The sequence below is a fragment of the Westerdykella ornata genome (assembly GCF_010094085.1).
Source record: "Westerdykella ornata strain CBS 379.55 unplaced genomic scaffold EI97scaffold_6, whole genome shotgun sequence".
In the NCBI taxonomy this organism is placed as follows: domain Eukaryota; kingdom Fungi; phylum Ascomycota; class Dothideomycetes; order Pleosporales; family Sporormiaceae; genus Westerdykella; species Westerdykella ornata.
Genome location: NW_022986856.1, coordinates 559,455 through 574,480, shown reverse-complemented (window position 1 = coordinate 574,480; position 15,026 = coordinate 559,455). Strand labels below are relative to the sequence as shown.

General features: G+C 53.9%; 3 protein-coding genes across 3 annotated transcripts; 1 reads left to right on the top strand and 2 right to left on the bottom strand.

Moving 5' to 3' along the window:
• Positions 1-124: 124 nt before the first annotated feature.
• Positions 125-7,660, bottom strand: EI97DRAFT_373926 (cysteine proteinase; the record flags this gene model as incomplete). Its single annotated transcript, XM_033795422.1, is given in 7 exon segments — positions 125-936; positions 983-3,238; positions 3,287-5,079; positions 5,092-5,235; positions 5,329-5,433; positions 5,910-7,407; positions 7,456-7,660. The coding sequence occupies 7 exon segments, from the start codon at positions 7,658-7,660 to the stop codon at positions 125-127; spliced, it is 6,813 nt and encodes a 2,270-aa protein (XP_033655450.1).
• A 722-nt stretch (positions 7,661-8,382) lies between these two features.
• Positions 8,383-9,875, bottom strand: EI97DRAFT_415659 (SGNH hydrolase). Its single transcript, XM_033796865.1, has 6 exons — positions 9,712-9,875; positions 9,559-9,658; positions 9,450-9,489; positions 9,323-9,401; positions 8,859-9,270; positions 8,383-8,806 (listed from the first exon to the last, which is right to left on the bottom strand). Exons 1-6 carry the CDS (start codon positions 9,712-9,714, stop codon positions 8,664-8,666), a joined length of 777 nt encoding a protein of 258 aa, XP_033655449.1. The 5' UTR covers positions 9,715-9,875; the 3' UTR covers positions 8,383-8,663.
• Positions 9,876-10,046: 171 nt separating this feature from the next.
• EI97DRAFT_395515 (voltage-gated protein/chloride channel-like protein) lies at positions 10,047-13,567 on the top strand. Its single transcript, XM_033796321.1, has 4 exons — positions 10,047-10,756; positions 10,814-11,802; positions 11,854-13,143; positions 13,194-13,567. Exons 1-4 carry the CDS (start codon positions 10,345-10,347, stop codon positions 13,248-13,250), a joined length of 2,748 nt encoding a protein of 915 aa, XP_033655448.1. The 5' UTR covers positions 10,047-10,344; the 3' UTR covers positions 13,251-13,567.
• The last annotated feature ends 1,459 nt before the right edge of the window (positions 13,568-15,026 follow it).

Here is a 15,026-nt window from a genome sequence, read left to right as displayed (position 1 = left end):
CCCACACCCTACTCATATCCAGACAGCTCTCTCCTTCTCACCAACACTGCAACACCACTCACATGGCCCCACAGTTGCTCGTCTTCTCCTCCCTGGCCATCCCCTCCTTACGCTCGCTAAACTCCTAATCCAGCTTCCCGTTCTCACTCCTCCCTACGCTCACCCCAGTCGCATCTTCCTCGGGGCCCAAAACCACATTCGCCACCTCCCCCTCGTCATCCCCGTCGTCCAGATACGGCGGGGGAACCTGTTCCTCCAACGGCGTGCTCATTCCCGGTGCCAAGCCCCCATCCATATCCAGCTCATCGCCAAAATCCTCCAGCATGCGGCAATCGCCGTCATCTTCGCCGAGGTTCACCATATCGGAGCGATCATCATCGTCGTCGGCATCGTTGGACTGATTCTCGGCAGGGACATTGCTAAAATCCCACTGAGCGCCGGGATAATATCCCCCAACCAGGGGGCCATATCCCCCTCCGTCGACAGAAACACCTTGGAAGTTGTTGTCGTCATCGTCATCGTCGCCACCGGCATACCCCTCATCATACGGCGGCGGCAGCTCTTGACCTTCCAGCATCTCTTCATCAGCGTCCACTGTCCCGACTCCTGCTCCGTTCAGCAGAAGGTTCCCGGCTGAAGTTGAACCAGCTGCGCGCAGGGCTCCCGCTCCGGCTCCTAAAGCGCTCGACGACCCATTGCGGGACGAGTCGCCGAGGCGCGAGCCGTTTCCCGCCAACGAGGCGGAGGGGTTGCGTTGGTCGTCTGCACCATCTGACTCGCCGTCAACGGAGTCATCAGAGTCGGGATTCCGGAATTGTTCGACAATCTTTTGGAGATAGGGAGGGCCTAAAGGGCGATCTGAACGGCGGCGATAGAAGAGGAGATAGGCTGCGGAGGTGACGACGTTGTTAGGGTTCTTGGGCGAGACGATAGAGTCTATGCGAGTCAGCGCGATCCAAGTTAGTAGAGAGAGAAATTATACCATTGTAGTCATACCACTTTCCATCGAAGAAGTTGCGTGCACATGCGGTATAATGGCCACCTCCCAGGCCGCCGTAGTGGTTGTCGACCGCGAAAAGATCGTAGAGTAGGCTCTTGTCTTCCGGCAGCCCGACCTTACCCGTCAAGTCTAGCCCTTCAAGCGGGCAGTCTACAAATGCCTCGATCTTATCCCGGAAATTCCGGACTGCACTGAAGCGCTTCAGGTGGACCACTAGAATGTCGGGCGCAGTCCATATCTCGAGGGTCTTGGAGGCACGACGCCGCTCTTTGCAGCGGTTACAGTACCATGCATTGTCCTCGGATAGAATCTCGCTTTTGGAAGTCTCCGCGAAGCACTCTTTCAGAGTGATGCCATTTTTCCTCCGCATAGCCCGCCGGTTTCGCTTTTCATCAAGTTCTGGGTCTTTCAACGTCTCAAGGACTCTAGTTGTTTCCACCCCACGCAGGTCTTGCTCGTCCATGCTGCCTTCAAAAAGCGCCTCATGCCCCTCATGTCTCCAGTCCAAGATGATGGCTTCTCCCAGCCGGATGATGGCAGCGGTCTCATCCGTCTCCACATCAGAGAAGGATTGTGAAGGCTGCTCCTTGAACCGGTTCTTGCCCTTTTTGGAGTAAGCATGCTGCTGCTGTTTCTTCTGGAACTTCATGTTCTTCCGCCTGTTCTTCCTGCTATTTTGCCGACCACTGCGGGCAAAATGCTCTGGAGGCTCGATGGATGGGATCTCATCCTCGCTGCTCTGATTCTCTTGTTCGGCCACATTGGAGAATTGTGGAACATCATCGAGCTCATCGCCGGAGCTGGTATTGCTGTTACCATTCGCATCTGAGGCATCAGATGGCTGCGGAGAAGCGGGAACGGGGACGCGGCTCGTCAACGATTCGTAGTTCCTTCTATGTATATCGTCGCCCCAGCCGGTAGGCACTATTCCGCCGCCCGGGTTGCCGTACTTCATTTCGAAGAGTGCTCTGAATGCGGGTGGAATAAAAGTGCCAGGTCGGAGGACTTCGGGCATGTCATCCGGTGATGGTTCACTCGGCGAGGTGTTGTTTGCATCCGCCATCGTAACCTCAACCATGTTCTCCTCACCTTCAACAGACCCATCCTGAACGCGAGGGTCAGCATTAGGCGAGGCGTCTTCCGCTGTGGTCAGCACGATGTCGGAGCTAGATGGGGACTGATCGCCGCTTGTGAATTCGGTAAGAATAGGCCGCGTTGTCATTTGCGCGACCTTTGCAAGGACTTTCTTCAGTATGGCATCGTAGTCCATCGCTTCCTCGCGGGTCACCATGATGAATGACGGCCACAGCGTCATTTGCCAGTTGTGGTGGGCGCGATAGTTGTTGGACCTGACAGGAGTCCTATGGAAAATTGGCACGACCATCCTGTCCGAAAGGGGTGACGGAGATTGGGGAATGTCTTCGTCAGATGAGCCATGGTTCATAAAGGACGATCGGTATGCCTGCTTCTTCTTCTTACGTGGCGGCCAGTTCGTCGGTGCAGCGTCCAGTTCATAGAAATAAAGAATATCGCGCACTCCGAAATTGTATTCCGATATGGCCTTGTCATCTTCCAGAATCCGGAAAAACTTGTGGCTGTAGACTTCGGCGCCCATCAACCGGTTCCAATGTACGCCTTCAAAACGCCTTGCTATATACTCCTTGAGATGCTTGATACTCGCATGTTTGTCAATATCGACATCAACATTGATCATCGATCCCTGTCTGGGGACAAACGTGATGGTGTGCTGCCACGTCTGCTCGATCGGGAGCTGCAAAGTCAAGAGGCTATAGGGGTCGAAAGTAATGCTAACCTTCTCACACTCGGGACAGACCATCGTGTTCTTGTAGAACCCGTTGAAAAGATCCATAGCCACTGAGTCGTTGCGAGCATGATGTATCTCCCGGAACTTCTGCCCCAAAGCCTCGATTGCGGCCGGGTCTTTCACGGTCTGGTCGTCGGATTCCGGATACTCAATGTACGGCTTCTTCTTGATCCGGTTGAGATCCTCGTGCAGGCCGTCAACCAGGAAACTGAGAAATTCCTGCGAGTCCTGCTGACCATATCCGGAGAATAAAGGCTGTGCTCTCCCGAGGGCATGCTTGAAAGCTTTTGGGCTGAAAGAGGAATTACCGTCGACATTATAGACGGATTCGAGCAAGGTGGCGTATGATCTGGCAATAGAGCCGCCATGGCCAAGCGGATTATCAGGATTCAGGTCGTCCTTGTACTTTTGCACTGACTTTATTAGCAAACGGATGGGATTTCTCGACACCTTTCACGTACTGAGAAAATACAAGGACAACTCCTCGACACTTCGGATGCATTGCAGAGCAGAGTTCATGTAACAGGTGTTACCCAAGTTGGTCAAGCCAACGGTCCCGCGAGTACGACCGGTGCGCGTCCGCCCGCGCGTCATCGGGCCCGATGTGGTGGGGGAATTCCTCCCGCTATTTGCGGCGCTTTGCGTGCTCTTAGACACCTTGCCACTAGCCTTAATGGAGAGTTGGCTGTCAGATTTGGCAGCACCCTTGCCGGAGGTCTCTGTACGATAATGGCCCTTCTCGTCTTCTTCCTCAAGAATAAGGACTTGATCCTCAGCCAAGCCAACAATATGAAGAGACGAGTGGCCGTTGTACTTCTCATTTGCTGTCTCGTCTTTTCCAGTCACTTGCTCACGCTCTGCGCCGTCGGCCAAAGCCAGAAAGTCGTCCATACTCACTATCAAAGGCACAGAAGCGTTGCGTGTTGCAGAAACGGGAGAACCTGGACGTGGGGACGCGTCCGGGGTCAGTATGCCAGGCGGCTGCGTGAATGATTGATCGATTCGCGTAGAACTGAGGACTCGCCATACGCGAACTTTGGTTTTCATATCGATACCAGCCGCTGTCTTGGCAACTTTAAGGAATTGCACATAGGGATAGCTTCGACTTGCGACCAATTTCGGGCTCGGCTTGGACAAGTCCAATCCGTCTTCCTTCTTCTGGGCTTTGCGGATGGTAAAGATAGGGGGGTAGAGTTCATATTGAAGGTTCTGTGCCAGCGCATCACCTGTGGTGTTGTGTACTAATCGCCGAATGACAGGGGAGCCTTCCTTGAGGCCGTACCAGCTTATGATGAGCTCCCAAGCATCGCTCGGCAGGACCTCAAAGTCGTGCGAAAGGCTGAGACCAGGTCGCAAGGGGACGAATGGTTCGCCATTCGCAGTCAATAAGGACGCGGACGAGATGCTGGTGTCTACCAAGTCGGAGTTATCGACGGGTCCAATCTCGCCCTCGGTTGCCTCCTTGTCGAATTGTCCAGGTCTGACCCGATTTTCCGTAGTCCTGGAGAAGACTCGAGCAAGCCACTTTTCCGACACCACGAAGCCTTCTTGACCATCTGACAATGGCCGCTGGTGTATAGCCAGCACCTTGGCCACCTGTTCGTCGAGACTGGGTACATGCGATGAAGACTCTGTGTCTAAGTTGTTCCCCGGTATGCTTGGTGTAGGAGCATCGACCATTTCCACCGAAGTGGCACGAGCACTCCGTTGCGAGGCGGTAGGCAAAGGCTTCGTAGCTCGCGGGCTTGACTGGCTAGTGGAAAGACGGGCGGTTTGTGTGTCTGCGTCGTCGTTTGCCGCATCGTCCAGGTCCGAGTGCAGCCGCTTTGCAGGAGATGACGAGCGTGGTGGAGGCCTTGGGGCAGGCTGGGTTGACTGGGTTGAGTTGGGAACAGAGTTGTCAGAATCTGCAGTCATGGTGTTGCTCGATTCGCGACTGTCGAGAGTAAGGTGTGCGTAGGCCTCAGTCGGTGAGCTGGCTGCGCTGTTGGCGATGTCTCTCGAGGGAGAGGCGGAGTCGTCTGCAGCGGACGCTTCAAAGACCTCGTCGTGCATGTGTCGCGGGATGTATCGGGGTGGAGAAGGCGAGGAGCGAAGGCCAGCGGAGGGTGCAAGAGGGGAGGAGCGAGGTGACTTTAGCGGCGTGCTGGAGCGATCATTCAGGGTATGAGGGGCGAGGGAGTTGGCTTGGGAGACGTCGGGTGAAGGGCCAGAGCCTGCAATCTTCCGCTTCTTTGTGGAGGCCGTGGTGACGCTGTGGGCCTACCTTGGAGCTGGAGCAGCTCCAAGTGCAGGTAGGTTTGTTGCAATAACTGACTCTGGTGCAAAAGGCGTGACGACGAGCGAACGACGGGCTTCACGAGAGGCGGAAGGGAGGGAGGCAGGAGGGAGGGATCGAAGCAGCAGCAGTCTCAGTCAGAGACGGAGCCGCAATGTCCTCCAAGGCAAAGAGAAGAGAAGAGAAGAGAAAGGCGGGCCTGGCACTTTTTCAGCGTGTGACGACAACGGACATGGGCAACCCGCGGAGGCGGAGAGGCGTACCAAAGAGAGGTTTGCGGCCTGGTGCAAGCCTGCGGACACAGACAAGCGAGAATCTATGGCGCGGCGCCTCTTGGGTGGCAGCACACACGGGCGTCGCTTGATGGCAAAGAGATGTTTGCACCGGCCGCCGTGGCGTAGAGGAGGAGAGGAAAATTGTCGGTAGACAAGAAGAGAGGGAGACAACAATCTATGGCAGACGTTGTGTTTGGGGGGGGGTTCTCATCAGTGCTTGTGGTCTCCCTGCTGCGTCAGCCCTGCGTGCCTGGCGAATTCATGGCGCACAGACCACCAGCAAGCGAGACGGGTGAATATCATACTGTGTACTAGACTACACAGTAGACTAGTTGCAACGTTGCACCAAACCTCTCACCTCAACATCACTGCATCCTCTGGCCAGCCCATCACGGCATATAGATAGGCGTCGTTCGCTTTGCGCCGAGAGACGGAATCACAGCTGCACTCTCGCATGACTGACGTCTGATTAATGATTTATCCTGCTCCAAGGCCCCGTTGACCCAACGAGGACCCTCTTCTAGCATCTACTTTGTGCCCGCAGTACTATTCATCCACGAGAATGCAGACGCCCCTCCCACCGGGTTGGTCGACCGTGCTCTCGTCAACGTCGGGGTTTGCCCCTTGTCCTTCCCCTTGTTCGCTCCGATACTCATCCTACGTTTGCCATCGTCAAAGAACCGTGACGTGCCGTGCGCCGTACTAGGCGAAGGCGATGTGCTAGGTCCGCTCGACACAGTCCGCGAGACAAGTCTGGTGGGTTTCAGCACCTTGATACCCGCATCCCGTCGCTGGTAGGTCGTGTTGCTGTCCTTCGCTGCATTCCCCCAATCTTGCTGCGTGCTGGCCTTCTCCGTGTCACGTCGCCAATTGCTCCAGATGGCCGGTGACGTTCCCGAGTGCGGTGCCGCACTCATTGGACTGGACTCCGTCGCCCCCTCTGCAGCGTCAATCCGCATAGAGAGACCGAGTAAAGGACGTTGGCCGGCAATCCTGCCCTCTGCCGCTTCATCTTTTCGAGCAGCTGCCGCAGAGCCTCCATCCGGCTTCGCCTCCGGGGTCGCGGAGCTCCTGTCAACGGCCTGCTCCTCGGAATCTTGCCGAGCTGCACTTGTCTCAGGCTCGCCCGGCGCTTTGTCCGGAGTAGAGAACCAATCTGCACTAGTGGTTATCAGAGACTTGAAAGTGCCCTCATTTTCTGGTCGAACAAGCGGAATCTTGAGCTTATTACCGTCCTCATCATACAATGTCAATTGGTTCGAAGAAAAGAGTATGTCGGCGTTATGCTGCCGGAGCACGTCGCTGCCTAGGAAGATCTGGATCCCTTTCCGTTCCACGTCCCCCTGTGGTACCTCTGCAATCCTAAACTCGACGTTGATGAATGGAAGTTGAGGGGCCGGGCTATTCGACCCCGAAGATGCGCTCAGAGAGATGGCCTCGGGAAGGTATACAGGGAGTTTGATGACACGGCTCCCCTTTTCTGCTTCTGTGATGCGGTCTCGAAAACCAAGATGATCGAGGAGCCGCACGTCGAGGCATGAGGCGTAGGATCCGCTACATACAGCGGCGTAGAGCAGTGTGTCATGCTTGAAGTTGGTGCTGAGCCAGCAGCGCATGATCGCAGGGACGGGGCCCAGAATGAACAGGCCTGGCGCAATTCCGGGAGGGTCTGCTGAGCTGTTGGCCCCGTAACCCGTGAGACTGTTTGCCCGACCCGACGTTGCCGAGTGTACTGATTGGCCTGCTGAGCTCTGCCTCCCGTCGGATTTGTGTGAATAGCTCCGCTCGCTCATCGAGTGGCCGCCGAGGCCGCTTCCTGTGCGAGGGATGAGGTCTAGGGATGAGCGCGAGGCGTGTGCCCAATGACCATGGTCGGCTGTCTCATCAAAGCGCACACTATTCGCTCGAGACGTAGTTCCAATGCGGCGAGGCAACTCATCCTCGGCATCCAACTGCAAATTACCAATGAGGTTGCTCGACTGGCCATCAAAGTTGGAGAACTCGTCTCCAGCAGGTTGTGGCAAAGGAACTGCGGTATGAGCAAAGGGGCGCAATAGTGGAGGTTGCGGAAGCGTACCTTGCTGTGGTGTACTTCCCAAAAGGGAAGGAAACGGCGAAGAAGTTCCCCAGACGTTTTTCAGTCGTGAATCTTCATCGTGCCTCCGTTCCAGCCGCGAGACACGGTCGGCGAGTTCCGCTTGACCTTGTTGAACGCGGAGCATTTCGCTTTGCAGGCGCCAGAAATCGTCACCAGGTTGGAATATTGCGCTTTCCGGATCCATAACCGACAAGCCGGCATTCCAACTCTTATGCTTCTCCCTCACGGCAGAGACGGTGGTCATCCGCTGTAGGCGCTCCAGGCGGGCGGCTCTCCCCCACCCCGAGTCCCAGACTCGTGCCAGCACCTCCTACCGGCCACCGAGATGCCTCCAATTCGAGTATGTTGCGTAATACCCGCGGTGGTGTACAGAAAACAAGTGCAGTCTAACCAGGACTGTTGGGTAGGCGAAAGCGGGCGTGAACAAAGGATGGGCGGGACCGTCCGCGAGAATAGTGATGAGTTGATCGGGTTTACGACGGAAGGCTCGGGTGTAGGTATGATCTGGATATTGAAGAAGAGGGTTGGGAGAGCAAGCGTTTGGGTTTGGGCGAGCAGGAGGGTGGTCTGAAGCAACGGAGGCGAGCAATGGGTACTCTGTTGTACTCGGCAGATAATAAGAACAAGAGTCGACAAAGGGGATACAGCGGTTGGTAGTTCTAGTTTGAGGGATGGCACATAGCAAGACAGTGGATTGTGGTTTCTTTCTACGTGGGCCAGTGAGGTTGATGTAAGGTTCGCAATTGTTCGTCGTTGTTGTTGTTGTTATGCGGGGATTGGGAGTGGAATCGAGTTCCGAGCTTGGGGAGGGAGGTACGCCACAAGCTTACCTATTTTAGTCTACAAGCAGGTGCGATCGCGATGCACAGTCAGCACCTGCACTTGAGCGCCCACCCGTACCAGACTGCAGACATGTGATTAAGTATTAGTCCAGTCCAGATGTCCGCTACTTCCACCGGAGACTGCACATAAGGAATCTCTTCGAATTACAGATGCAAAGACCCATTGTTGGAAGACGATGCTACCTGCGTTGACGTTGGAGCAAGGTCTGTCTTAGAGCCAACAACCCTATCACTCTCACTATCCGATCTTCACACCGATAGGACGCGAAGTGTATAAGATAGGCTACGAGTCGTGCAACCTATATCCATCCCGGTCTGGCCGCCTATGCTGCTGGTCACGTTGTCTTAGACTTTCCACGCATCGCCGTCGTTCCATGCAGGAAGCACCATGGGCAAGTTCTCTGGCAGTTGATCGGGCCAATGCTCCGCAATAACCTTCATAGTCTCCTTGTATAGAATCTGGTATCCGGCAGGGTTGAAGTGAAGCCCTAAGGCCCGTCAGCCCGAGTTCACGGTACAGGTTGCAGTACCCTCACGTACCGTCGTACAGCAACTCCTTCAGGGTTTCGTTCTCTAGCACATCTAAAGATCCAGGGAGAGTATCGCCCGTCTTCCACTGGTCTATCTCGAGCCCGGCTTTGGTCATGAAGGCGTTCCAGAGATGGACGACAGGCACTCCAAGGCGAGTGCCTACTTCGTACGCTGCGTCGGCGTAGCTCTTCGTGACGGCAGCCACTCTTGACGCAGATTCCCGTCCTTTGAGCTTGTCGTTGGGCCAAAGGAGATGTTCATTGATCGGAGGTGGTGCAATCAAGATGACGCGTGCATTGTGAGGAGTGATGAGCGGATGGGTGATGATCTTTTCTAGATTCTGCTTGTATTCTTCCAGTGGGACGTGCTGGTTCTCCACGGGTTGGGGAAGAGCTGCATCGTTGGCGCCGAAGAAGACGACCTCAGTAGGTCAGCACAGAGCCCATGCTGTCCAGTCGAGGAAGCGTGTTTACCAAGAAACGAATGCGGGCAGTCTCGGGCGACGGGATGATGCTGGGCAGCACTTTCAATGCTTGTTGGGTATTGTAACCACTGATGAAATAGTCAAAAGAAAGTCCTTGCTTGACCCAGGCCACGAACCTAAAACCTCGGTTGACGACATCCAAACGTCGAATGTAGGCTGCCAGGATATCAGAACCTTGGGCGGCGGAGGCCTACTAGAGCACGAATGGCTGGGACGGGGACAAACCGTGCTGCAGGGCGGCCGACCAGCCAAAGCCGCGTTCTTGATTGAAAGAGTCTTGGGTCAGGCTGTCCCCGAAGAGGAAGAACTTGTGATATAAGGCGACCTGCTGGAGTTGGCATCGCGATCTCTCGATGTTTTTCTGTTGATGTCACATACCATGATTATTAACGATTGTCCGATTTTGCTGAGGAAAAGAAGCGCATCGCTTTCTGACTGTAACAAAGACAGACACACAACAATCTACAGAAAAGGAAAGCTGGGTTATCCCGATGTTATTCTACTTGTATTAGCCCAGCAGTCCCCAACTTGTACAGTCGTGCTTCGCCGAATTGACACTGGCTAGAGGTGCCCTGCAGGTGGAGTCTAATTGGCGGGGCTCCCCAAGTAGGCTAGCGTCCCGCGTGCCTGGCGTGAACCGCGGGATCACGTCGACGACGGGGTTCAGCGCGGGAACCTTGGATGGGTGGCTCCTCTCCAGCTCTCTCTCCCTCCCTAGCGTCCAACAACGCCGGACGGGCTGCTCGAACGTCTTGGAAGAGTGCCCAGGTGGGGCTTGCCGGTGTACGTTTGATTTCCTTTTCACTGCCTCCCTCTTTCAAAGTTCCATCCCAACCCCAGTCCGCGGATAGATGACGCCTGCAACACTCGCCCTTCGCCAGATGACCTGTTAGATAGTCAGCCAGGCCTGCTGGTGACGCCCTTGTCCACCCTTGATCCCTTTACTGATATTTGAGACATCATAGCCTGCGGCATCCGAGTCTCGCTCTCCTTCTCCGGAGTCCTCACAACATGGTTTCCCGATCACTCGCTTCTTTCCAGAGCGAAGATGGCGACAACAGCCAGCATGTCCTGTCGTGGGAGCGGCAAGAACAGGAGGATACATATGGCAGTACAACACCAACTTCGCCCACGCTGAACTTCCGCAGGCCGAGGCCTAATCGTACCGCCTCGAGCGCTCAGCTCTCCGCCCAAGACCCCACAGAGCGTTCGAGTCTGCTCGGAAACGCCCATGGCTCCCGTTCCTACACGAGTATGGCAACCTCCATACCCGGCACCCCTCGCCCGCATGCTGCTCGAATAAATAGTCAAAACACAGCGAGGAACGAGAGGCGTCGCACAAGCCGTGCCCCCTCATTCAGTGGCCGCACCTTCAGTCAGCGCTTGGTGCAAGCCCTAGGCTCGGAGCGGCGTGCAGCACACGGTCAGCCATTTCGCATGTGTCCTGGACTCGGCCCTAGAACTGACTTTTCGCATGTAGAGAACAGCCTAGCAAATTCAAAGTCTTCCTTTTGGCACGACGATCGCGTGTGGTACGATCAGTTTACCTCCACCGACTGGGTTCACGATAGCATCGCCGACGCATACAGGGTCAAGGCCCTTCGTAGTCGCAGAGATATCCGAGGGCGCGTTGCTGCTTGGTTTGATGGTGCCCAAGGCTGGATTCTCGTTGCCATCATCGGCATACTCACGGCAACAGTCGCTTACCTGGTCAACGTGACCGAAAATACTCTGTTCGACTGGAAGCAAGGATACTGCACGAGGGCGTGGTATATGAGTAAGAAGACGTGCTGTTTTGGCGCATCCATCTGTGACGAATGGGTCCATTGGTCCAAGGTGATTCGAACAGACCGCCTCGACAGCACAAGCACGCAATTTGCTGCATTTTTGGTCAGCGTTATTACTCTGAGCATGGCCTCCTGCGCCCTGACCTTAGGCACCAAAACTGTCATTCCCTCCGCCGTCTCGATTGCTACCCTCGACGAAAATTTGGGGGCGGATGTGCTCAGCACCGAAAGGGATGAAGAAGGGAGAAAACGAACGCTCAATCCCGATGCTGCCTACGACGAATCACTACAACGTCCGCCCATGGTATATTACTCCGCAGCAGGCAGTGGTGTGGCCGAGGTCAAGGTCATTCTCAGCGGCTTCGTCATTCACGGATATCTTGGTGTGCACACCTTGGTCATCAAGACTGCAGGTTTGATTCTTAGCGTGGCATCTGGTCTCAGTCTCGGCAAAGAGGGCCCTTATGTGCACATCGCGACGTGTATCGGCAACATTGCGTGTCGTCTATTCTCCAAGTACAACCACAATGACGGCAAGCGCAGAGAAGTACTAAGTGCAAGCGCTTCTAGTGGCGTGGCAGTGGCCTTCGGAGCGCCTATAGGCGGCGTCCTCTTTGGCCTGGAGGAAGTCAGCTATTACTTCCCGCCAAAGACTCTCTTTCGAACCTTCTTCTGCTGCATTGTAAGTGCTTGCCAACGCATCTCTCTTTTCTTTCGGCTCATCATAGTTTAGGCCGCCGCATTGTCGCTGAAATTTCTAAACCCTTACGGAACTAACAAAATCGTTCTGTTTGAAGTCAGATACCTCGTCGACTGGAAATTTTTTGAAATTATTGCATTCATCTTCACAGGCGCTTTGGGCGGTGTACTAGGAGCGTTGTTCATCAAGGCATCCCGTATCTGGGCCCGCACGTTCCGGCGAATTTCCTTCATCAAGAAGTATCCCCTTCTCGAGGTTTTCCTCGTGGCTTTGGTTACCGGTATTCTCAGTTTCTGGAACAGGTACACAAAGTTACCCGTAGCCGAGCTTTTATTCGAGTTGGCGAGTCCCTGCGATACCTTCACTGACAACGGCACGGGGCTGTGCCCGACACGGGAGCATATTCCAGACGTCATTCGCACGTTGCTGGTTGCGTTTGTCATCAAGGCCGGTCTCACAGTCGTCACCTTCGGGATCAAAGTGCCCGCTGGAATCTATGTCCCGTCCATGGTCGTTGGTGGATTGGCCGGCCGCATCGTGGGTCATGCGGTTCAGATGCTTGCTCTTCGTCTGGGCGGTACTGGACTTTTCGGAGCCTGTGAACCCACGGGTCCGCCCGGCTCCTGTGTCGTTCCTGGCGTATACGCTATGGTGGCTGCCGGTGCAACCATGACAGGAGTAACACGTTTGACTGTTACCCTTGCTGTCATTCTCTTCGAGCTTACGGGTAGTCTTGATCATGTCTTGCCGTTCTCGCTTGGCATACTGGTTGCGAAGTGGACAGCAGACGCCATTGAGCCGCTAAGCATTTACGATCTCCTGACGGACATGAACTCATATCCTTTCTTGGATAACAAGGTTCGGCCTATCTTCACCAACGAACTCGGCGATATCACCCCACGAGTAAGAGAGGAGCGCGTTATCGACATCACCGATTCGCCTCTTGTACCCGCCGGCGAACTCCGTCAAAAACAGCAATATCTACATATGACTGGCGAGCTGGACGGCGGCTTGCCAATATTGAAAGACGGTATTCTAGTCGGGCTCATCGCGGCTCCCGATCTAGAGTTCGCTCTTGATAAGCTTGACGATGAAGACAACACTTTGTGCTTGATGTCCACGCACGTCGACTGGGCAGCTGGCCGTGAGACAGGTGCCGAGCAGAACGAGGAGACGGAAGATCCGACGGATTTCACTCCTTATATCGACCCAGCGCCTGTCTCATTGGACATCCATTCGCCGATGGACCTGGTCTATGAGTGTTTTGTCAAGCTGGGGCTACGATATATTTGCGTGTTACGCGATGGTCAATATGCCGGCATGGTAAGTTCTTGATGAAACCCTAGTGGACCTGCATAATCTAACTCTTTCAGGTACACAAGAAAGCTTTCGTGAAATACATCAAAGAGCTGGAGTCAAGTGGGCATTAAACCACTGTTGGGTATTTTGTTCCTCATTGGAGCCAATTTTTAGCTTACCAACTCCCCAATTGTTCCTTCAGTTTTGGTTAACTTAGAGAGGACCGGATTCCTATCCCAGCATGCGCGGCGTTTGACTATGGCATTTACTCGAAATCTCGTCTTCAGACGAATGATAATGATACCTAAGTGGTGGGAAAATGTGTACATGATCTAGAGAGCATGCGCAAGCGGATTGGCATTAGCGAGATACCTGTTGCATTTTACAAATCATACTTCTTATACGGGGTTGGGCAATTGAAAAGCTAGAGGTTTATGCCTACCTTCACTGGATGCATCTCCCCCTTACCTACTGCTTATTGCCAAGATGTTTAGGTCGACTTCTCATATTCAGACTGCAAAGATGCCCGATGGCGTTGCGTCCACCCCTTTGTCAGCGGCAATCGACCCATACCAATGCCTCTAGATTGGTCGTGGATGTACGGACAACAGCTTCTTCCTTCTTTCGGTCTGCCGCTCTTTCCCTTGGACTACACTGTGAAATGTGAATACCATATTGGACCAACCATTTGGCGACACAATGGCTACTGCGCTCCCAAAGTATGCTAGATCCTAACTCTTGCGCTGCAAATGCGGTCGAGCACTTTCCGATTACATAGCATCCGCCCGGGCGCACAATCGCTTGATAGTGAGCTGGGTAAGAGTGAGGGTAAAATGGTGTACAACACAATGCAAACGCCGCGCATACCTGTGCCTAGACTTTCTCAATGGAAACTCCCTAGACTTAATCGATAATGTATTCCTATCCAGCGTGCCAGTTGCATGCGCAGCTAGTCCTGGGTCAATATCACGTGATTCACACTTCGTCTCTTGGCGCTCAGGGGAACTGGCTAACAAGGAGGCCACAACGACCTCTCTATGGCCTAGCAGGAGAGAGGGGGAAGTTATCACCAATAGGGTCAATTGGGACTGGACTCCAACCGTAGCCTACCGTGAAACTCGAGGACGATGCGAGAGATTGGTCAAGACCTGTCTAGATGTATCTAAATGTATCTGGATCGTTCTACTTGTGTACGTAACCTGGAGTTTAGTTACCTTTTATGTTTTGATTTGAGATATGGTCGTGAGGAACTCCGCGGTGCGAGTGCAGCTGTACGAATAGAATTGCACTTGGGATCCTCCCGCTTTACATTCACTCTTTTACGGTTACCTGAGTACTTAGAAACCCAGATTTTAGGCACAACACTCAATTGGGATGTATAAAGCGTTTATTTAGCTCCGAATTTCTTTGACAGATAATGTAGATTACCGTTGGCCTTGTCTCTAATGCATGAAGGGTCGGTTTTCAAACCCCTTTCAGAGGCTTTTAGAAGACGTTTACAATGCATTTATATTGCAATACAACGACAATAATGTATTCAACCACACACGACGGGGGACACTGAACTTTTGCAACATCGTTAGGGTACTTGCAGGCTTGGGATACCAGCATAGCGTTACACATGTTCGAAGTCTAGTCCAACCCTCATCCCAATCATGATCCAAACATGATCCAAACATGATCCAAACATAATCCAAACATGATATAGATCCTCCCACTCCATCCAGGCTTTATCCAAGCCCAAGCCTCGGCTAGAACGTAGCTAACCCGTTTTGGGCAGTTGAAGTGTAAGGCTCACACCCTCCGCACAACAGGCAGTATGGACATCACTGAGATGAGGACGGTCTCCCGTGCCATTCTGGAAGCCCCGACATGCCTCCAGCCAGAATACTATCCATAGAATCTTC

Excerpts from the sequence above, each read along its gene's own strand:
- EI97DRAFT_415659 (XM_033796865.1), bottom strand. Across the intron at positions 9,490-9,558 it reads GTCGGCCGCCCTGCAGCACG|CCTACATTCGACGTTTGGAT; the intron begins GTTTGTCCCCGT and ends ATATCCTGGCAG. Across the intron at positions 9,271-9,322 it reads CTGCCCGCATTCGTTTCTTG|GTCGTCTTCTTCGGCGCCAA; the intron begins GTAAACACGCTT and ends TGACCTACTGAG.
- EI97DRAFT_395515 (XM_033796321.1), top strand. The coding sequence starts at position 10,345 with ATGGTTTCCCGATCACTCGCTTCTTTCCAGAGCGAAGATGGCGACAAC. Across the intron at positions 10,757-10,813 it reads GGAGCGGCGTGCAGCACACG|AGAACAGCCTAGCAAATTCA; the intron begins GTCAGCCATTTC and ends TTTCGCATGTAG. Across the intron at positions 11,803-11,853 it reads GAACCTTCTTCTGCTGCATT|GCCGCCGCATTGTCGCTGAA; the intron begins GTAAGTGCTTGC and ends ATCATAGTTTAG.